Below are 22525 nucleotides of genomic sequence, written 5' to 3'. Positions count from 1 at the left end.
GACAAAAATTACCAAAACTCAAACAAGAATAGATAACCAGTATAGCCTTATATTTATTAAATAAATTAAAATTATAATTTAAAATCTCACAATGAAAACTCTAGCCAAAATTGCTTCACTGGTAAATTATTTCAAATATTTAAGGATTAAGTAATACCAATTCTACACAAACTTCCCCCCCCAAAATGGAGAAGGAATATTTCCCATCTCATTCTCTGAGGGCCGTCATTAACCTAACACCCAATCCAGACAAAGACATTACAAGAAAAGTAAACTGCAGACCTAACTCCATCATCAACATATATATAAAAATTCTAAACAAAATTTTAGCAAATCAAATCTAATAGTATATTAAATGGACAATATATCATGACTGAGTGGGATTTATCCTGGGAATTCGATGTTGGTTTAACATTGGAGATTCAATGTGATTTACCATATTAACAAACTAATAAAAACTATATGATTATCTCAATAGACACAAAAAGCATTTGATAAAATCCAACATCTGTTAATAAATATGTACTATTATATTTTACCCTGTTTGCCAGCTAATGAGTTAGCCTGCCACTGTTTTATAAAGGATTGTATTATTGATATATTGATAAAGAGGTAAAGAATTGTATTACTGTTGGCACAGTAAGCAGCAGGAGATTCACGTTTGCGTTGGTTCCTTTGTCCTACAGGTCCATGGGAGTGAAGGTGGGTCCAGGTGGATGTTGCACACGTGGGTCTATGTCATAGCTAAGGAACCCTGAGCTTAGGGAACTTCCAATTTTATTAAAGAGGTTGCTAACAAACCTGATCTACCTTTAGCTTTAGGAAGATTCTATGGATAGCAAATAAGTCTTGTCTCTGCACCAGGAGGAGACACTTTGTCTTTTAAGTCTGTTTATTAAAATAACGTCCTTGAAAAGGTAGTCCAGAACTCTCAGAAGACAAGCAGAAACAGGAGAAACTCATTGAAAGTTGTCTCCCAACAAAATCCATTCTTGTTTTCTATACCAAACATGCCTTTCCCTCAGCTACTCTGATTAATCTGACCTGACCCACAGGGCTGGTACCAAATCTATTTAATTTATCTCTTGTAGTGTTTACATTAGAAAGCAGGTGGCTTTCTCCTTAAATTTTTGTATTGACTTTTCATCTTGGCTTAAGGCATGAACTCAGGTATAGCAGGATATTTTAGTGATTGCACGGACTCCTCCTGGGCTTGCAAGGAAGAAGTCTTGCAGAATTCCATCATCCACAACTCTGGCCCAGGAGTTGAGACAAATCTGAATGACTTTTGGGGCCAACATAGTGTTTCCTTGACAAGAAGGTCAGTTATCACTTCTCTTGAGGTGGATGTTCCCTTGTTTTGAGGAGAGAGGCAAGTTAATGCCTGGCTTTCACACAAGAAGTAAAAGTATACTTATGAGAGTGCACCTGGTACCTCTAGAAACAAGTATTGCTTATAATCGTTGGGGCCCCCAAAATGGAACCCTCTCATTAGGGATACAAATTAACAGCTTTCCAACTTGAGGTTCCCAAATAGTTGAATCTAGTCCTTGTTTTTGGAGTGCTTGCCTGGAGTGCCCACAATCCACTTTTTCCTGTTTGGTCACATCACTAACTAACATGGAATGACACGATTAAGGAAGATATCTGGGACTATTTTTTTGTAGGAGGTACAGAAGCTGGGGCCATGCTTTTACTTCTGGTAGACTTGGTGAGGTTAGGGGATTGGAAGATAGCATTAAATTTAAATTTAAGGCACTGGCCAAAGGGAGGGCCCCACCAGGGTATTTTTCTTGGGGAGAAATGCTCCAGGTATATTTTTAAGAGAATTATTTTGAAATTAGTTTTTGAATAGAACTATTTTATGGAGCCATCATAAAATCATACATCATTGTATCATGATGCAAATGTGTTTGTCAATACGTAAATATTTCAAACATTTTAATTTTAGCACTTCCTTTCGCTTTGGAGTAGTGTTCCGGTTTGGATGACAGATTCTATGGTCATACTATTTAAGACCCAGTTCAATTATCCAGGGAAGTTTCTCTGATCGGCAAAGGTAGCAGTGGAGTAGTGTTCCGGTTTGGATGACAGATTCTATGGTCATACTATTTAAGACCCAGTTCAATTATCCAGGGAAGTTTTATATGCAAATTTTATTTATATGCAAATTATGTATGCTGCATTGTCTTTGAATTGTATATACTTGTTTCCTACTAGCTGTGAAGCCCTTTCCCTCCCTCCTCCTTCCTTCCTTCCTTCCTCTAACCCGTGTTGGGCTGGAATTTAGGACCCTGAGATGAAGAGTAACAGGCTCTACTGACTGAACCAGCCAGGCGCCCCCTAGTTGTGATGTTCATCCGTTCCTTCATTCATTCATTTTGGCGCCCCCTAGTCGTGATGTTCTTTTATTTATTCATTTATTCATTCATTCATTCATTCATTCATTCATTCATTCATTTATTCGCTCGCTCGCTTGCTTGCCAGAGAGAGAGACAGCGAGAGAGGGAACACAAGCAGGGGGGAGTGGGAGAGGGAGAAGTAGGCCTCCCGCTGAGCAGGGAGCCCGATGCGGGGCTCGATCCCAGGACCCTGGGATCATGACCCGAGCTAAAGGCAGACGCCCAACGACTGAGCCACCCAGGTGCCCCTAGTTGTGATGTTCTTAAGTACTGTGACAATAGTTCATTATTTTCTGTCCTTGCCAGGGCCTAGTACCATGCTTGGCACATAAAAGGTGTTTGTAAAATACCAACATTTTGTTAACTTTTTAAAGCCTCCCCCCACTCTGCCCCCATCTTTTTACTTAATATATGTTAGGGAGTCTGCGTTAGGGGATTCTTTATATTTAGTGTTTAATAATGTATACCTCACAAGAATTGTGTGGATTGGATGAAGCAGGGAGTAGGAATACCCTTGTTTTAACACAAGGAAAGTGAGGCTCAAAAACATTATGTTCTTGCTCAAGGTTAAGAATTTTAAGGCAGTGCTGGGATTGGAACCCAGGTCTCTTGAATCACTGCTTCTTTTTCCTATACCATGCATTATTTGAAATTGAGTGTACATAAGGGGATTATTAGATATTGAGTGTATATAAGGAGATAGATACTAAGAGTTGAATACTATGTTTTCTTTACACAAAGAGATGTGTGTGTGTTTAGCATAAGGTTGTTTAAACAGGTGTGACTACTTGAAATTCACCCTATGCAGAAGATTTTGGGACATGTTTATTCAGTGGATTTTTGTTGTTTTAGTATGATATGTGCAATGTTTTAATATTTGGCCTCTTTACAATTGATTTCCAATAGCAGTAACCAGTGTTAACAGTCGCATTAGTGGACACCTGGGTGGCTTAGTCGATTAAGCTTCTGTCTTCGGCTCAGGTCATGATCCCAGGGTCCTGGGATCGAGTCCCTCATTGGGCTCCTTGCTCATCAGGGAGCCTGTTTCTCCCTCTGCCTGCCACTCCCCCCTGCTTGTGCATGCTCTCTCTCTGACAAATTAAAAAAAAAAGAATAGTTTCCGGGATGCCTGGGTGGCTCAGTGAGTTAATCGTCTGCCCTTGGCCCAGGTCATGATCCCAGAGTCCTGGGATCAAGTCCCACATTGGGCTCCTTGCTCAGCAAATAGCCTGCTTCTCCCTCTTCCTGGTGCTCCCCCTGCTTGTGCGCGCGCTCTCTCTTTCTGCCTAGCAAATAAATAAATAAAATCTTTAAAAAAGACCCCAAAAAACAATTGCATTAGTGTCCTTTCATGCCCTTTTCAACACTCATATAAATATAGGTTCATACTTACAAGGCTTTTTCCTCCAACTTCCTATATGTGAATGTCTAGCAACATGTTTTCTACTACAGACAACCTAGTAACTCTCCCTTGTACATATATCTTTAATACAAGAGTAGGTACTTAATAGGTATTTGCTGAACAGAGCAAATTGAGTCCTGGGATGGTATGAATGCCCAAAGTCATGTAGTTGGTTGACCCACCTTTTTTTTTCCTCCCCTGGTCAAAGGCTTCTCTAGCTTTTACTTGAAAATAATCTGGAATATTAAAAAGTGTCCAGACTTTGGAACCAGATGTGGGTTTTAATTAATTTTTTGGCATATACTGGCTGTAGTGAATTTAGGCAAGCCACTTAACATCCCTAAGCTACTTTTGTATAATACTTGCCTTGCAGTGATTAGGGAAATGCATTTAAAGCACTTTACAGATAAAAGGCTTGGTAAATATGGCTGGTTTTTGTATTGTGATAATATTAATTAACAGTTAGTAAACCCTTATAGGGTGCCAGGCACTGTATTAAATGTATCTCATGCATACTAAATTATCTCATTGATTCCTCATAACAACTCCATGAGTATGGGGAACAGAGAGATTAAATAGTCATACAGCTAGTAAATGGAGGAGCCGGGATTCAAACCCTGGCATTTTTGAAGCCAACATCTTAACCAGTACACTTTAACTATGATACATCTACTAGGACAGGGTTTCTCAACCTTGGCAATGTTGACAATTTGGGCCAGATAATTCTTTGCTGTTGGTGGCTGTCCTGTGCAGTGTAGGATGTTTAGCATCTCTGGCCTCTATCCATTAGATGCCAAGGCCTTCCCACTGGTGACAGTAGTGACAATAAAAATGTCTCCAGACATTGTAAAATATTTCCCAGGCAGCGGGGTGGGGGCAAAAAACATCACCTGATTGAGAAACACTGTCCTAAGGAAGGGTATGTTTGGGGGACTCTGAGGTAGTTGAAAATAAAATTATGTTAAAGACAATATAGAATTGGAATTTAGGAAAAGGGTCAGAACTAAACATGTGATATGAAAGTTACTGTTAAATGGTAGTTATTTATTACCACTTAAAAAAAAAGTGTATAGTTAAAGAAGAAGAGGGTCAAGGGCAGAGCTAGGCAAACGGTAGTTGAGTGAAAAGAGCAAATGCAGAAGAGACAGAGAGATTGAGAGAGACTGAAAAGTCTGGGGTGGTGTTTCAGTGAGAATAAACTCTTGAAAATTCTTTAAATTATGAAAGTAATATACTCCCATTATAAATAATTAGGAATTAGTAAAGGAAGTAAAAGGATTGACTGTGAGCTTTATCAGTTTTACCATTTTAATTTGTCTTGTCTCATTGTCCCTAAATGTGCATTTCTTTCAGTTAGTATTTTATTTAATGGTGAAGGAAAAAAATGAGTTATTTCGTTTTCTAAAGAAATAATTTCTTATTTCAGGTTGCCGAGGAGCCCAAGTAGAAGAAATATGGAGTTTAGAGCCTGAGAATTTTGAAAAATTAAAGTAAGTTTGATCTTAGTTGTGTTAAAAATAATATGTATGTACTTTAAGCAGACTGTTGTCTGTTTATTTTACTTGGATTGCTATGGGCTGATTACATCATCTCCTTTAAGTCTTTCTTTGATCTTATGAGATAGGTATTATTACTCTGTTTTATAACCCAGACCTGAGACTCAGATATAAGTAACTTTTAAAGGATTAAAAACTAAGTCTCTGTAATTTCATGTCAGAATTGGTTGATTGATTTTTTTACAATATTCACTTATAGATCAATAGAGTTAGATCGTAGAACACATTTTAACATTAAAAATGTGAGTAATAGGTTAGTCTACAAAAACGTATTTAGTAGATAACATATATGAATAGTAATTCAGAACTTGTCTATATATTATCACATTGCTTCTTGGGGAGGTTACAGTTCAAATTCCAAATTTAGATGCCAGGAAGTATCTTCCTTTTCCCCCATCCTTCTGACTAGAATCACCTCTCTGAGACTCCCCTTACCCTCAATCTCCATGCCCCCAAGCATTGACCCTGTATTGTAAATAGAGGGCTAGAGGAATTTTCATTGGAGGGAGAATTCTTGATTTCTTGGAATGTGACAAGGAGTAGGCTTCTAAAGGGGAAATGGGGACTGTAGGGATATAGCTACTGTTTTTAATAGTAAAGAGATCATTTGCTTCCCCCTACTTTCCCCTTCCCCACAGAAAGAGCAATGACTTGAGATGAAATAAGGGATTAACTCTGGCTGAGTAATCAGGAAAGGTTAATTAAAAATGCATCATTTGAACTGTCTTCAAAGCATAGGAAAGGGTTTTGTTGCATGGAAGACAGTTACAAAAGACTGGAGAGAATCCTAAAGTGGTGATTTAATGTTTCATGGGCAACAAGAGTTCCTTTAGGAAAGTGGATGACTTAATTATGTATAAGATGATAGCATTCATTCATACTGCAGTTTGACAATTTTTCATGAATCCAACAATTATATAAAGGTGACTTAATATATTTTGTAATATATATGCTATAAGCCATTTATCTATAAACATCCTACATGGACTTTATTCATATAGATTAGAATTCAGTCTAGGGTTAACAGCTTCTTTTAGTTCTGCTATGTTCTTATTTTTAGTTTTTAAGTGAAGTGATACAAGGCGGAAGTGAATAATCCAGATTTGACAATAAACCGTTCATTATAATTATTTTATTTAATGTAATTTTAAGGTTTATTAGCCATGTCAGAGGCAACATTCTAGTGACTGTGAATAGCAATAGAAATCTTAAAAAGTCTTCTCAAACTTACTTTGTTTGCAATGTATTTGTTAAGTAGCTGCTAAAATGTAATGTATTGACAGCGTGTTCACAAAGAAGCAGGATTTGGTGTCACTAATTTGTATTTTATTTTGTAGGCCAGTTCATGGGTTAATTTTTCTTTTCAAGTGGCAGCCAGGAGAAGAACCAGCAGGCTCTGTAGTTCAGGACTCCAGACTTGACACAATATTTTTTGCCAAGCAGGTATGGTCCTTGGATACTCTGAAGTCTTGAGAGCAATCCTTTCTATAAACAGAACTCTATTTCACTTTTGTGTTTTTGGTGTAGCAGTCCACAAGCTTTTTTGTCTTAGGACCTCTTTACATTCTCAAAAATTATTGAGATCTCCAAAGAGCTTCTCTTTATATGGATTATATTTATCAATATTTATTATATTAGACGTTAAGATTGAGACATTTTGAGAATATTAATTGATTTTAAAAAACAGTAAATGCATTACATGTTAACATAAATAACACATTTTTTAGTGAAATACAATCACACTTACCAAAACAAAAAAATAGCAAGAAACTTTACATTTATGTTTTACATTGTTTTACATTTTTGCAGATCTAATATCTGGCTTTATAGCACACAGCTGGATTCTCCTATCTGCTTCTTTATTCATTCTGTTGCAGTATTTTTGTTTTGTTTTGTTTTTGGTTGAAGTATATGAAGAAAATTCAGTTTCACACATATGTGTAGTTGGAAAGGGAGGAGTATTTTAATATCTTTTTATATCAGAGAATATTGGATATTCTTTGATATCAAAACTCCAAAAATGTTGCTTTCATAAAGATTAGTTGCAGTGTGAAATCTGAAACCATATCAAAGAACTTTATTCTTTATTATATTAAAATTCTTTGGTTTAGCTTGTTCTGCAAATGGATCTTTTACTCATGCAGCGTTTGATAATATGGTGCATTGGTCATTTTGAAAGTTCACTGACTTATACAGATCTTCTAAATGTTGACACATTTGATTACATACATTATCAACAAGTCACATGTGTATCATCAGAAAAGTCATTAAGTATCATGAAACTTTTAAACTCACAGTGGGTTAAGTATCATGACACTTTTAAACTAACAGTGGAGGATCTTAGTCTTACCAAATTCTGATTTTCACTTGAAGGTTCAAATTTTATCAAAAAAACAAATACTGTCAGGTATTTTCTTTGAAGTAACAGTTTCATTTCACTCAATTCAAAGAAAAATATCTGCCACATACCCTGTTTGGACAACTGTATTTGTCTGCCATTTGTGTTTTCAAGTGAAAAAGATGTTCCAAGATTAAAGCAGCCAACCTAGCTCACAACTCAATCGTCCTACTGCCTTTCCTTGAAATGACTAGCATATTTTGTTCTGCAGCAGCAGTTCTTTATTTGTGCTACCTATTTCATTTGATAGAATATTAAAGACTTGTACTTCAAAGTCAGATTTTAATAAAAATAACTTTTACTGCTTCATTAAAGACAGTCTTCAGTCAGTAAACCTGGCTTTTTTTTTTAAACTATCTGTGTCAGTCAGTTTAATGCCACTGCCCAGATTGGTGCTAAAATACCAGCAGTATTATCTACCATTGCTATTATACTATCAGTGCAAATGTGAAAGCAGGGAAGAAGGCAAAACTGTCTTTGAATTATTAAGGAAACAATTTTTGAGCCCATGAACCCCTTGAGAGGCGTCTTAGGAATTCCCAGGGGTCCATGGACCACACTTAAGAACTGCTGTTCTAGTATATACAGTGAAGTGTTGAATATTATTAGATGCCTCCATACATTTGGTCCGTTGTTTGGAAAAGCTGAAAAAGAGAATGATAAAAGAGGTTTGATTAATGTTTAAAATCTAAGCTAAATATGATGGCATTTGTTTGAAAATTGCACTTATTTCTGAGACTCAAAAAATTGCTTAGGATAATCTATTTAACCTTTAGAAAGGTTGAAAATAGGGGCGCCTGGGTGGTTTAGTTGTTAAGCATCTGCCTTCGGCTCAGGTCATGATCCCGGGGTCCTGGGATTGAGCCCCGCGTTGGGCTCCCTGCTCGGCGGGAAGCCTGCTTCTCCCTCTCCCACTCCCCCTGCTTGTGTTCCCTCTCTCGCTGTGTCTCTCTGTCAAATAAATAAATAAAATCTTTAAAAAAAAAAAAAAAAGAAAGGTTGAAAATAAAACTGCTAATTCTCATTACTGCCCTTTGGATCAAGCCTTTGCTGTTCAACTTAGTAACTTGTTTTCCTTTTTCTCTTACTACTTCTTTCCATTTTCCCCCAACTTTTTAAAATTGAGTGTTTTTTTTAGAGAAATTAGCACTTTCTTCTTTTCACTTTAAGGGTTTAGAGAACATTTATTGTGTATTTTTTTCTGATAGCAGAACTTAAAAGTACAGAAATAGTGATAAAAGTATCTTTGTAATCCCACACCCATCTCTACTAACCACTTTGAATGGTTTGATTCATTCATTTAATTAACAAGTAATTATTGAGCATCCACTTTGTGCTAGGCATTGTTTTAGGTACTAGGGGTATAATGGTGAATAAGACAGGCATGTCTCTTCTTAATTTCAACAATAATGAAAACAATACCAACAGTAGCCAACATTTACCATTCTTATTTTGTATCAGATACTGTGCTTTAGAAATATTTATTTAATCCTGCAACAACTCTGTAAGGTTATGATCCTAATGTCACAGATGAAGAAATTGAGACCTGGAAAAATTAACTTATTTTTCAGAGGTCGCACAGAATTTAAACACAGGTCTAAAACCCAGGTTTGTGATTCCACATGTCATACTACCTCCCACATTGTCTTTTTATATCCTAACACATTCTCATTATAATTTTCTTACTAAAACTGGGTTGTTATGCAAAATATTTTGCATCTTTTTTCACTTAATGATAAAAGTTTGACTCTGTCCCATTTCCATGCACATAATAGTATTAGCTAACATTTTCTGAAGGCTTATTAGGTACTTCCATATGTATTATTTTTTATGTATTAATTTATTTATAGTAGCTGATACAACAATGCTATGTGGTTTTATAGATTCCTTATTATTTCACAGATGTGGAAACTGAATCCCAGAGAGCTTGTGAAACTTGCCCAGGTTATGCAGCTAGTTGTTGGCAGTGCTGGGCTACAGGCTCAGGCACTGTAGCTCTGAAGTTTATGCTCTTGAGCACATGACAACATTGCCTCTTTTAAAAGTATTCTTGGTGTAAATGTCCTATAATTTATTTAACTACTCTCTTAATGATCAACATTTTGAGTTTCTAGTTATTTTTCTAACACAAATAATTTATATATTTATATATAATTTATATATTACTTGTACTGATGTATTATTGTACAACAATAATTATAATTTCAAAACCACAGTTTGTGATTTTCAAGATCTTGATAGTAGAGAAAAAGTAGGAGACAGGTAATTTTAAAAGCCCTTCAGGTGTTTTTTCTCCTTTTAAAGAAAGGTTTTATATTTTAAGTTATATGAATGTATATATTCAATTTACAAAATTTAAGCATTGTAACTATATGATGTAGGAAATAAAAGTCCCTTATAATCCCTGCTTCAGAGATAACCCCTGAAAATGATTTATATTCTTCCGGATTTTTTCTGTGTGTATGTGTGCATTTAATTTCTTCCACACTAAGTTGTGAACCTGGGAGTCTGGGGTTTTGTTTCTATGTACAGTCCTTGGCACATAGTAGATATCCAATAAATGTAGACTGAGCTCTTCATCTCTAAGAATATTACAGTTAACACTAGTATTCACTAACACTACGGCATTAATGATTTATAGAGGTCTAAGTATTTTTAAGGTAAAAGAAAGTACTCTAAAGAAAAGTGGTATTAGGGTTTGAATTTGTGATATTTTTCTAGGGTGTGAATTTGTGGTATTTTTTTAGGTCTGTATTTCTGTCTTAACTATAATTTAATGTTTTATTTGTATTATATTATTCCTGCCATGTTTATTAATGTCTAGGATTAGTGATTTTCCAATAATACTGGGTGTTTTTTGTACTATATTATCTCAACAGTGCTTATTGAACTGACAGATCAGTAATTCCCCAATAATATCTTCTAGTCTCTTTAGTGTTTGCCTCCTGTGAGCCTATGCCAGAAAATTTGTATTATGTAAATATATAATCCTTAACTCTAGGCTTCAAGAACTAATAATTTTATCCAGGAGTCTCCTATTTTCAGAAATTGTAATTAAAATTTATTTATGATAAGTTCATAAATATTAACTAAGTATGTATTTTTGGTCTTTATGGATGGGATTGCATCAATTTAGAGAGGTAATAGTAAAACTGACTGTCTTAAGCTGGTCATACACTCTAATTGTAGGAGTGCATGTACATGGATCACTGATAATAAAGTATTGAGAAAAGAATCTGGTAATTATAATTTGTGTGTAAGAAATGACATTTTGGTAATACTTCTCTGCAAAACATCATTGTCTTGTTATCATTTTTCACTGGTTTACTTGCTAAGACTGTACTGGGTTTGTCTATCTATTCAACCTTCCAGGAAAGGACGATCGCCTACAATGTGCCAGATACTCTGCTAGGTGCTTGAAGAATGATGAACAGTCGTAATCCCTTCCCACAAGGTGCTTAGAGTTTAGTTGAAGAGATTGGTTTTAATCAGTGAAATGCAAAATTATGGTGGTGATGAGGACTGTGTAGAGTGAAATGACAACCATATTATACTGCGAAGTTTGAAAACAATCTGAGACCACCCTCACTCGAACACCAACTACAGAATTCAGGGTCCCTAAGCCACCCTCACTTCTGACAATTACAAATTTGGGGGGTCCCCAAGACCACCCTCAGTTTCTGTAATTTGCTAGAAAAACCTCATAGACCTTATTGAAAGCTGTTATAGTTACAGTTATGGTTTAATACAGTGAAAGATCCAGATTAAATTCAGCCAAGGGAAGAGATGGATGGGGCAGAGTCTGGGAAATTTCCTTGCTGAGAGCTTCCAGTTGTCTTCTCCCAGTAGAGTCACGGATGGCACTAACTTTCCTGGTAACCGTATGCGACAGTATATACAGAGTATTGTCATCCAAGGAATCTCAACCAATTCTTGGTATCCAGAGTTTTTATTTGGCCTCAGTCTCATAGACCTGGCTGACCACCCAACGTGGCTGACTTTAGTCTCCAATCACCTTGGAGGTTGAGCTGATACTGTTGGCCCAAAATTCCACCCAACATCAGTGTTAGACTACCTTTGTGGACCATATGCCCAAGTAAACAAAGATGCTCTTATGAGGCCTGGCTTTTCAAGAGCTTAGAGTTTACCTCCCAGAAGCCAAGGGTAAAGGTAAGGCCTCTTTTTGGGCAAGATTAAATTGTTTATTATATATATATAAATGGGACTTGACCCCTTTAGGGAGATCTGAGAAAGCTCTGAGTAAGTGACAGTTCAGCTGACGTCTAAAGGTTAAGTAGGTATTAAATGGGGGAAAGAGGTTGAAGATCATCCCAGATTAGTAACAGCTTTATATAGCAAAAGGGAGTAAGACTAGTAAAATGTACTAAAAGAAGGCCAGTGTAACTGACATATAGAGAGCAAGGGGCAGATGGCATGAGATGTGAGGCTGAACAGGCAGCATGTTAATCAGAATTAGGTACAGTTAGGTGTAGAGACACAATGGTTTATAAGAAATAGAAGTTTTTCTCTTTCACTTCCAAGAATTGTCAGGATTACAGGCTCTTTTGTTTTGTTCCTTTGTGTGTGGATTCTATTCTAAAGATTACTTCATGGCCCAAGATGATTGTTGGAGTTTTAGCCATTCTATCTTAATTCCACACTCCAGAAAGCAGAAAGGGGACGACAGCACACTTCTCTCCTTTTATGGACATTTTCTAGAATTTGCCGATGTCACATACTTAATTCTCTCTGGCCAGAACTCAGTCACATTGCTGTACTTAGCAGCAAAGGAGAGTGGGAAAGTTGTCTTCATTCCAGGTGGTCATGGACCCAGATAAAATTTGGGTACTTAATTCATATGGAAGAAGGAGAAGATGGTTATTAGAGAATATCAGCCTTCTGCCAAATATGCTGACAGAGGTCATATCATGCATGGTATTTTAGGCCATGATTGAGACTTTTTGTCTGTATCCTAAGAGTAATAGAAGGTTATTGAAGTGCTTAAAGAAGTATGACATGATCAGATATTTATTTAGAAGAGATTCCCTTTGGCTATAGTGTGAAGAATGCATTTGAGGAGGAGACGGTGGTATAGAATTTGACTAGTTATCAGGAGGCTTTTGCAGAAGTACATGCAGAAGTAGATGAAAGACTGGTGGTAGAGATGAGTATGAACAGATTTGAATAATACTTAGTAGATTAAGTAGTTAGCACCCTTAATGTGTAATGGATTGGATGTGGGGATGAAGGAGGAGGACATAGCAATCAATGATGTTGCCTGTGTTTTTCTTTTTTCCTTTTTTAAAAAAATCCATCTTCAGGTACATGGAATAGGATTATGATAATCCTTGATTGATGACACACACTCATGACTCCTATTTGTTTATTTCATAATTTTAAGTAATACGTTAAGCACCTAAGAACTCACCACCCAAGTAAACTTCATCTATTATGTCCTTCTCTCTCACCCACTGTTCAACATAACTCTCATTCTCCCTCCCTCCATTGCTTGTAATCTTCCTGTTGAATTTGGTATATCATTTCCTTGCCTTTTTTTTTTAACGAATTTATTTATTTGAGAGAAAGAGAGTTTGAGCAGGAGAGAAAGGGAGAGAGAATCTGAAGTAGACTCAGCACTGAGCACAGAGCCAGACTTGGGGCTTGTTGCGAGATCATGACCTGAGCCAAAACCAAGAGTCAGCCAGCAACCCCCTTGCTTTCTCTTTTATGTATTTTTTGTAATCCTAAAAAGGGTGTGTGTATATAAAATTTTGACTAGATAAAAAGTATTATGCTTATCAATTGAGAAAAGAGGCAGTGCTGAAATAAAACAAAAGCATTTATTTGGGGGTCTCAAAATTGCAGTCGGGGAGCAGAGATTTGGGTAGCAATCCAAATTGTGTTCCCTAGGGAATGAAAATCAAGGGGTTTATTTTTATTTATTTATTTATTTATTTATTAAGATTTTATTTATTTATTTGACACAGAGAGACAGAGCGAGAGAGGGAATACAAGTAGGGGGAGTGGGAGAGGGAGAAGCAGGCTTCCCTCGGAGCAGGGAGCCCGACACGGGGCTTGATCCCAGGACCCTGGGATCATGACCTGAGCCAAAGGCAGACGCTTAACAACCGAGCCACCCAGGCGCCTCCAAAATTAAGGGTTTTAAAAGACAAAAAGAATGTTTGTATGTGTTGTTTACAAAGAATTTTTATTGGTGTTGGCTCACAGAAAACTAATCTTGACTGAATATAATTGGTTGCTGAGGCTTTCACTAAGCAAAGTCTTACTGTAGCAAGTTGCAGGTATATGGGCAGAGGCCTTGGAATTTATTCCCTTTCACCCAATTCAAAGTTCGTGATTTTATCCTGTGAGGATGTGCATAAAGCCCATTTCCTTATTGGCCTCCTGGCTCCATTTTATTTTATTTTATTTATTTAATAAAACAAGGAGCCTGATGCAGGACTCAATCTCAGGACCCTGGGATCATGACCTGAGCTGAAGGCAGATGCTTAGCCAACTGAGCCACCCAGGCATCCCTCATGGCTCCATTTTAAAACCCCTTGACATAAGTGATTCATTTCATTTCATCTCTCACATCCTCTGTGTGATTTTGGGGGACTGACTTTTTTTTTTTTTTTTTAAAGATTTTGTTTATTTATTTGACAGAGCGAGAGAGGGAATACAAGTAAGGGGAGTGGGAGAGGGAGAAGCAGGCCTCCAGCCAGGCAGGGAGCCTGATGCAGGGCTCGATCCCAGGACTCCTGGGGAGACTTACTTTTTGATTTAATATTATATCATTAAGATTCTTCTATAAGTTGTTCATCATAGTAGTTACTTTATTTTGCATGCTGTGTAATATCAACTGCATGAACATGCTGGGTTTATTTACTTACTCTTCCTAGGTTGGCATTTGAGTTTTACATCTGAGTTACTATGAATTGTGTGGCCATAAACATTTTTCTACATGTCTGCTATTGTATATGTGCAGATTTCTCCTGGTGTATACCTAGAAGTAGAATTGACTACTTCATGTGATACATAAATATGTCAAAATGTTTTCTGAAGTAGATGCTCCAAGTATACTCCCATTAGCAATATCTGAGTAACTATGTAGCCACATGCTCTGATGTGGTATTGTCAGTCCTTTTTAATTTTTGCCAGCCTGCTTGTCCTAAAATGGTACTTCATTATGGTCTTGGTTTACATCTGCCTGGACACTAATCATTTTGAAAGTAGCCATATGTGTTTCTTCTCTGAAATTTCTGTTTATTTTTATTTTTCTGTGGGGTGAATAGTGCTTTTCTTTTTGATTTGTATGAGTTGTTTATGTATTCTTGATATTGCTTCTCCATGTTGGCACCTTAATGTTTTACCTGGGTGTCTTTTGATGAATAGAATTTTATATTTTAGAGCCAGTGCTTTTTGTATCTTGTTTAAGAAATTGTTATCTATCTGAAGTTGTAAAAGATATTTACCTATGTATTTAAATTTTAATTTTTGACATCTATGTCCATAATTCATCGGGAGTTGGGTTTTGGTGAGTGAAGTAGGAGTTCAGTTTTATCTTTTTTCATATGGATCATCATTTTTTTCTAGCCTCATTTATTAAACATCTGTTGTTTTCCCTACTTATCTAACATTACGCCTCTTTTGTAGATCAGAGTTCTGTGTGTGTGTGTGTTTCTGGGCTGTACTCTGTTACATTCATTAGTCTGTCTCTGTGCCAATATCACTGTCCTAATTCCTTTCACTTCTTCATAAGGTCTGATATCTAATAGGTCATGTCTCCCCTCCCTGCTCTTTTTCAGAAATATCCTTCTGTTCTTGGCCCCATGCTCTTCATGTAAATTTCAGAGTCATCAAGTTGTATGAAAAATTCTGTTGGAATTTTGACTGGAATAGCATTGACTATATATATCAATTTGGGGAGAATTTATATCTTCATATTAAGTCATGAACATAGTATGTATCTATTTAGATCTTTATTATCTTTAACATGTATAATTTTCTCTGTAGAGGTCATTTCCTCTTTTGTTAGATTTATCCTAACTCCTTGATATTTCTGTTATAATTCTAAATCCTATCTTCTCTTCAATTAATTTTCTAGGTGTTCGAGCTGGTAAAAAAATGCAATTCACTTTTATGTTTTAATATTTAGCTATCTTGCTCAACTTTTCTATTATCTCTAATATTTATTTGTTGTTTTTTTTGAGAGGGTTCTATCTAAATTACTATATCAAATGATAACAGTCTTATTTCCTCCTTTCAAATCCTTATGCTTCTAATTTATTTTTCTTATTGGCTAAGACCTTCAATAAAATCATCATGATTTTAAAGGGAATGCTTTTACCATTTTCTTGTTTTGGATAATGTTTACTCAGGTTTTTATTTTTATTTTTTAAAATATTCTTTTTCAGGTAAGGGCATTCTGTTATTAATTTAGTTGAGTGTCTTTGTTATGAAAATTTTTCAAATGCTTTTTCTGTACTTATTGTAATGATCATGTTTATTTTCTCTCTTTTAATAGATTAGTGCAGTCATGTTAATGATTTTTCTAAATATTATATCATCCTTCATATCTGGTATAAGCCCAGTTGATCATGATATATTCTCTGTTTATGTACTGTCAGATTTATTATTTGTTTAGTGTTTTGCATTTGTATTTATGAATGAAATGGGCCTTAATTTTCTTTTCTCATAATGGCTTTGATTAGGTTTAGTATTAGGGGTTTGCTGGCTTCATGGAATGAATTGGAATTTCCTCTTTTTTTAATTGTTCCAAAGAATTTGTATAAAATTTAGATGATCTTTTTCTTCAAATTTTGATAGAATTGGCCTGTACAGCCAATTCTGGGCCTTTACAGTCAATTCTGGGCCTGGTATTTTCTTTGTAAGTATATATGTAACTACTGGTTCAACTTAATAGTTAAAAGACCACTTATTTCTTGACTTGGTTTTGATAAGATTTTTAAAAAATTTCTCCATTTTAGCTTAAATTTACAAAATTGTTTCATATGGTTATTAGTATTCCCTTATCCTTTTTAACCTTTTTTTTTTTTAAGATTTTATTTATTTATTTGAGAGAGACAGAGAGCATGAGCAAGGGGAGGGGCAGAGGGAGAAGCAGACTCTCTGCTGAGCAGGGAGCCCAATGCGGGGCTCCATCCTGGGACTCTAGGATCATGACCTGAGCCGACAGCCTTTGCTTAAACAACTGAGCTGCCCAGGCGCCCAACTTTTTTTTTTTATAGTTGTATTCCTGACTCCTAGAATTCTGACTTGCATATTTGTGTGATAGAGGTTTCATATATCCATTAATCTATCACCTTTTATTGTTTCATATGTACGTTAGGGTAGAATCCAGCTGATCTTGTTTCTGTTTTCAGCCATCTTCAATCCTTCCTGTAAATTGTCAGACTGAATCTTTCATAATAAAAAAACCTATTTTTATTATGTTATTTCCCTATTAAAAATCTTTTGCTCCTAGGGCAAACTACTAATTGCTCAGTGATTTTCAAGGTAGCAAATGATGCCATACCCTGACCACAACCATACTAATACAAACCAGTATGCACATTGTCTCTTGAACATACCATGTAAATTTGTTCCTTTGTTCATACCCTCTCGCTTCCCTGAATGAATTTCCTTCTCTATTCCCTAGGTCCGGTCAAACTTTGAAAGTTCTGTTAAAAATTTTACATTCATATTGGGCGCCTGGGTGGCTCAGTCATTAAGCATCTGCCTTTGGCTCAGGTCATGATCTCAGGATCCTGGGATCGAGCCCCGCATTGGGCTCCCTGCTGGGCGGGAAGCCTGCTTCTCCCTCTCCCACTCCCCCTGCTTGTATTCCTTCTCTTGCTGTCTCTTTCTCTGTCAAATAAATAAATAAATAAATCTTAAATTTTTTTTTTTTTTTACATTCATAGAGAAACCTCTGATACTTCAGTTAAAGATGATTCCTTCCTTCATCATTTTGGTTTTTTATTCATCTCTTTCATGTATGGATTTTTTTCTAAATTTTTCACAGACAGGGCATTTATTGTATACTTTTTTTTGTTTTGTGTTTATTTTATTTTTTTAATATTTTATTTATTTATTCATGAGAGTCAGAGAGAGAGGCAGAGGCAGAGGGAGAGGGAGAAGCAGGCTCCCCACCTAGCAGGAAGCCCGATGCGGGACTCGATCCCGGGACCCTGGGATCATGACCTGAGCCGAAGGCAGACGCTTAACCATCTGAGCCACCCAGGCGCCCCATTTTAGAGTCACCTTCCCTTTAGGAACCCACAGTTTCATTCTCAACCTTTTTTTCCTTTGAGTATAAATAAATAGTGAAAACTTTATAGCTACAACTCAGTGAAGATTGACTGTAATTTATAATGCAGTACTTAAAACTGCTTTAGAAGCATTCCTCTGAACACCCACCATATTCTTTAATATAAACTATGAAAAGAAGTTATTCTCTAGTCCAGAGGTTATAAGTCAAATGGCTGCAGTATCAGGTTGGCAACATGCATGCATGCATGAATCTGGTTGTGTGTAAGAAATAGGGAGTGAAGAGCCTGGATGAACTAAAGAATATATTCTCTCAAAGGAATTCAAACCAAATTCTTAAGGGCCTGGGCCAGCCCTATCTGTGATCTCTTACTCTAGCCTCCTTTTCCTGTTAAACTCTACTACTCTTTTTGAAAATGTGTTGCAAGCTGAGCATATAATAGAATACTCAGGACAAATTAAAGATTTAAAAAGTTGGGAACTACAAAATAATGTATGCTACAGTGAATTTTTGTGACATGAACTAAAGTTAAAGTTCTGCCAAATAGATGTCTATAAGGTGATTTTTATGTGAGTTTCGTGAGATAAAAGACCTCTCTAATTCTCTCGTTCACTGTGCATCCCACACACCACAATGTCTGGCACACTGCAGGTCCTTAGTAAATACTTGAATGACTGTATGGAGGTACCCTTTTTAAGGTCTTTTTTCTTAAGATTTTATTTATTTATTTGACAGAGAGAGAAAGAGTGAGAGGGAACACAAGCAGGGGGAGTGGGAGAGGGAGAAGCAGGCTTCCTGCCGAGCAGGGAGCCCGATGCGGGGCTCGATCCCAGGACCCTGGGATCATGACCTGAGCCGAAGGCAGACGCTTAATGACTGAGCCACCCAGGCGCCCCTAAGGTCTTTTTTCTTTTGGCAATTCTATGCTACATGTAGCATAACCACTTGGTGGTGCTAAACTCATTTCTAAACCTGGAAAGGTATTTTTATATTCATGCACACCATGATTACTATTCTTCATACACACACAAAATAAGTTGTAATAAATCATGGACAGTATGAATCATTATTAACATTGAAGGAGAAATAGTAATGACAGGATATTTGTCTTTTTTAAAAAAAATATTGAAGTTGATTATACAAAAACTGCATGTTTAATGTATATAACTTGATGACTTTGGAAGGAGTTTTTTTTTTTTTCTAATTCTTTAAAAAAGTTTTCTAAAGTGATGGATTACAGATTTGAAGTCCTTAGGTCATAGGAATGTTTGAGAGTATTCTCTGCCTGGCACTGCGTACATAGTGTGTCCTTAACGTGTGAATTTGAAAGAACGTGTGAATGAGTATAAATTTTAACTTCATCTAACTTAACTCCTACCCAACCCATTCCCAGATAATTTTATCCCAGATAATTTTGGTCCAAGATAAGGGGGCACTGAGTGTTACAAAGTTTTAGTTAACCACCTTTATGAAGTCTCCTTTAGTCATTGAAATTTTTTCTCCAAATTTACTAAAGAACTGTGATTCAGAGAAAAATACATATTAAAAGAAATCAGCAATATTAATTGGATTCTAGACTTCCTATTACTTTTCTCTAATTTGTCAATTATAAGATAGTTTTGAGTACAAGATATTATCAGAGAAGAATATCAGAAATGTGGTGGTATCATTATATTTGTTTGAGAACTGGGTGTAAGAGAATGTTTCCTAGTAGAGAAAGCAGTGTTATCAAGGAATTTTTCAAATATACTGCAGCAAACGATGTAAGATCTAGTGGATTTCACAAGACGTCTGAAGCCTCTGGCAACACAATAAGTAGAGGAATATAAGAATTAAAGACAGAAGATAATTGAAAATTTTTCTTCTGAAATCCAGCAGGATATAAATAGTTTGCTAAATTGTAAAATCATAAGTGAATTAGCATTTTGGAAAGACTTTAATTAGAAAATAGTATTTAATTATAATGTAGTAACAAAATAGAGCAATAGGACTAAACTGTATTTTTAAAAATCATTCACCAAATTTAGTTCAACTTTATAATTAACATTGCTGGTATTCACACTGGTCATCTGAGGTGTGACTGTATAGGGGCTATAGGAAATATGGAAGAAGCCCTTGTCCACAGTAGGTTATAATCTTGTTAGACCACATATATGTACAGAGCCAGCCTAATATGGTGGCTAAATGCACAAATTCTAGAACGAGACTATCTGCCTGTTGCTTAGCTCTGTGCCATTGGGGCAAGTTACTTAACCTCTTTGTGCCTTAGCTTCCATGAATGTAAAATGGGGATAATAATATTACTCCTTCATAGGTTGTTGAGAGAATTAAAAGAATTAATACATGTGAGGTGCCTAGAAAAGTAACTGGCACATAGTAAGTGCTATCTAAATGTTTTTTTCCCTCTAAAATGTAAGGTCCACATAATTTGTTAAATAAATAGTTAACAACTAGATGACAGCAGTGTAAAGACTATCTGACTGAGGTGAAAAAATGTGTGGACAGTATATATCCTTTTTAGGAACTTGAAGGTAGAAACTAATAGCAGTTGTTGGATAATTTCTCTAAAAGCCACCTAGGTGAGTTGGAGCTTGTGCTGAATACCGAAATATGGGTTAAATTTGGATAGGCAGAAGTGAATTTAGGAAGAAGTGTGAATAGGAGGGGGGACAAGTTCTGTTGATTTAATCAGCTGTGTTTAGATCAGGAAAGATTGGTCTTATTTCCCTAACTGGATTGGTTTCACTGATGTTATGAGTTTATTTAATTTATTTGGTTTCCTAGAATCCTCAACTCCAAAATTGCAGCAAATTCCTGAAAATACATTAGGATGGAATTAAGCACGTTTATTATGTTTATGTTAAGACTATATGAAATACATTTTGAAAACTGTTAACATTATTCATATTTTGGAGGGCATTGTCATCAGTTAAAAGCTGCTTTTTAAAAAAATAAATTGATAATATTTTTGCTTTTATGTTTTATAGGTAATTAACAATGCTTGTGCTACCCAAGCCATAGTAAGTGTGTTATTGAACTGTACCCATCAAGATGTCCATTTGGGAGAGACATTATCAGAGTTTAAGGAATTTTCACAAAGTTTTGATGCAGCTGTGAGTATAATCTTATTATTCCTAAAATGCTCTATTTGTGATAGTTCTCTTTTTAATAGGCTACTTTAACAATTATTTTAGATGAAAGGTTTGGCACTGAGCAATTCAGATGTGATTCGACAAGTACACAACAGTTTTGCCAGGTAAAGAGACTTTTTGTTAAATAAACACTTTCTGTTTTGCTTGTTTGTCTCTCACTATTTTTTTTTCTTCACTGTAGACAGCAAATGTTTGAATTTGATGCAAAGACATCAGCAAAAGAAGAAGATGCTTTTCACTTTGTCAGTTATGTTCCTGTAAATGGAAGATTGTATGAATTAGATGGATTAAGAGAAGGACCGATTGATTTAGGTAATCTGGTTCCTGTTCTTGCTATTTCACTTTTGACAAGGAAAAAAGATTGGGTATTCTCCTTTGTTTTTGCCACAATGCTGCTTAGGTTTTTGAAGGGGAAGGTGACTATGAGGTATAATGTCATGAAAAGTCTTTAGCTTTTCATTACTTTATGAGGTTAAATAACATAGGAAGGACATGTTAACTACTATGGCTCAACTGGGATCTTTAATTTTCTTCTAAGAAAATTTCTTTAACCCATAGATTACATAATTTATTTTTTATTTTCCAGTTAACTTTAAAAAGCTAATTTTTATAGTGAATGTAAGTTATTCTTGTCATTTTTAACCTACTGATAAGGGGTAGTAAGCATTTCTAGCCATCTTGCATTAAAATATTTTCACTTAGAATTGGATCATTCAGAATCACTTTAATTCAGTGTTTAACAGTCTCCAAGAAGTGTTTTTCTTTGAGGTTTCTGTTTAAATAGTGGATTAATATGCTGTCCTTTGAGCCAAAGGGTAGATTTGTCCCAATCCCACCCATCTCTAACCTTAAGCAAAAATGATAAATGGTTAGCAAGGTTGAGGATATAATTGGTGGTTCTGATATAGTACTAAAATCATAGACCCACAAAGAATTTTAACTCCTTATTTTTACCTCATTAAGTTTCCTTTTTTCAAAAATTAGGTTCATTTTTAAGTCCAACGAAACCTGTTTTTATTGAACCTAATGTTATCTGCTGTTCATAGAACTTTATAGTTTTTTTTAGATTAAAAAATGAACATTAGTTCATTTTGTTTGTACTTTTTGACCATGTCCCCTGCATAGAACCAGTAATTTGTCTAATGCAGATTTACGTGTTACCTCTATGTTTAAAAATATTTATTTTTCTATGTCACAAAAAATTAATAGAATGTTCTTTAAATTCTCTTGAAGTTTTTTGTAGTTTGATGGTTGAGCTGATCTCTGCATTTTCTCTGTTGGCTTCTATCTGGTCACTTATTCTATATTCGTTAGAACCATCAAACACAAAGGACGTAAAAGA

The 22525-nt window shown here is 35.7% G+C and overlaps 1 protein-coding gene across 4 annotated transcripts in view; it reads left to right on the top strand.

The window, feature by feature from the left end:
* The window catches only part of UCHL5 (ubiquitin C-terminal hydrolase L5), a 40566-nt gene that overhangs the window by 3280 nt on the left and 14761 nt on the right, over window positions 1-22525 (top strand). For 3 of the 4 annotated variants that reach the window (XM_021686633.1, XM_021686634.1, XR_002480117.1), the window contains exons 2-6: window positions 5231-5294; window positions 6698-6803; window positions 21019-21144; window positions 21226-21287; window positions 21365-21495. In XM_021686633.1, the coding sequence (XP_021542308.1) occupies window positions 5231-5294; window positions 6698-6803; window positions 21019-21144; window positions 21226-21287; window positions 21365-21495 (489 nt within the window). Of the gene's footprint in view, window positions 1-5230; window positions 5295-6697; window positions 6804-15604; window positions 15721-21018; window positions 21145-21225; window positions 21288-21364; window positions 21496-22525 lie in introns of those variants that run through there. The other variant, XM_021686635.1, reaches the window with a different exon arrangement.

Source organism: Neomonachus schauinslandi, chromosome 6 (assembly GCF_002201575.2).
Source record: "Neomonachus schauinslandi chromosome 6, ASM220157v2, whole genome shotgun sequence".
NCBI lineage: Eukaryota > Metazoa > Chordata > Mammalia > Carnivora > Phocidae > Neomonachus > Neomonachus schauinslandi.
The sequence above is the reverse complement of the archived record's forward strand: the minus strand, read 5'-3'. Positions and strand labels throughout refer to the sequence as shown.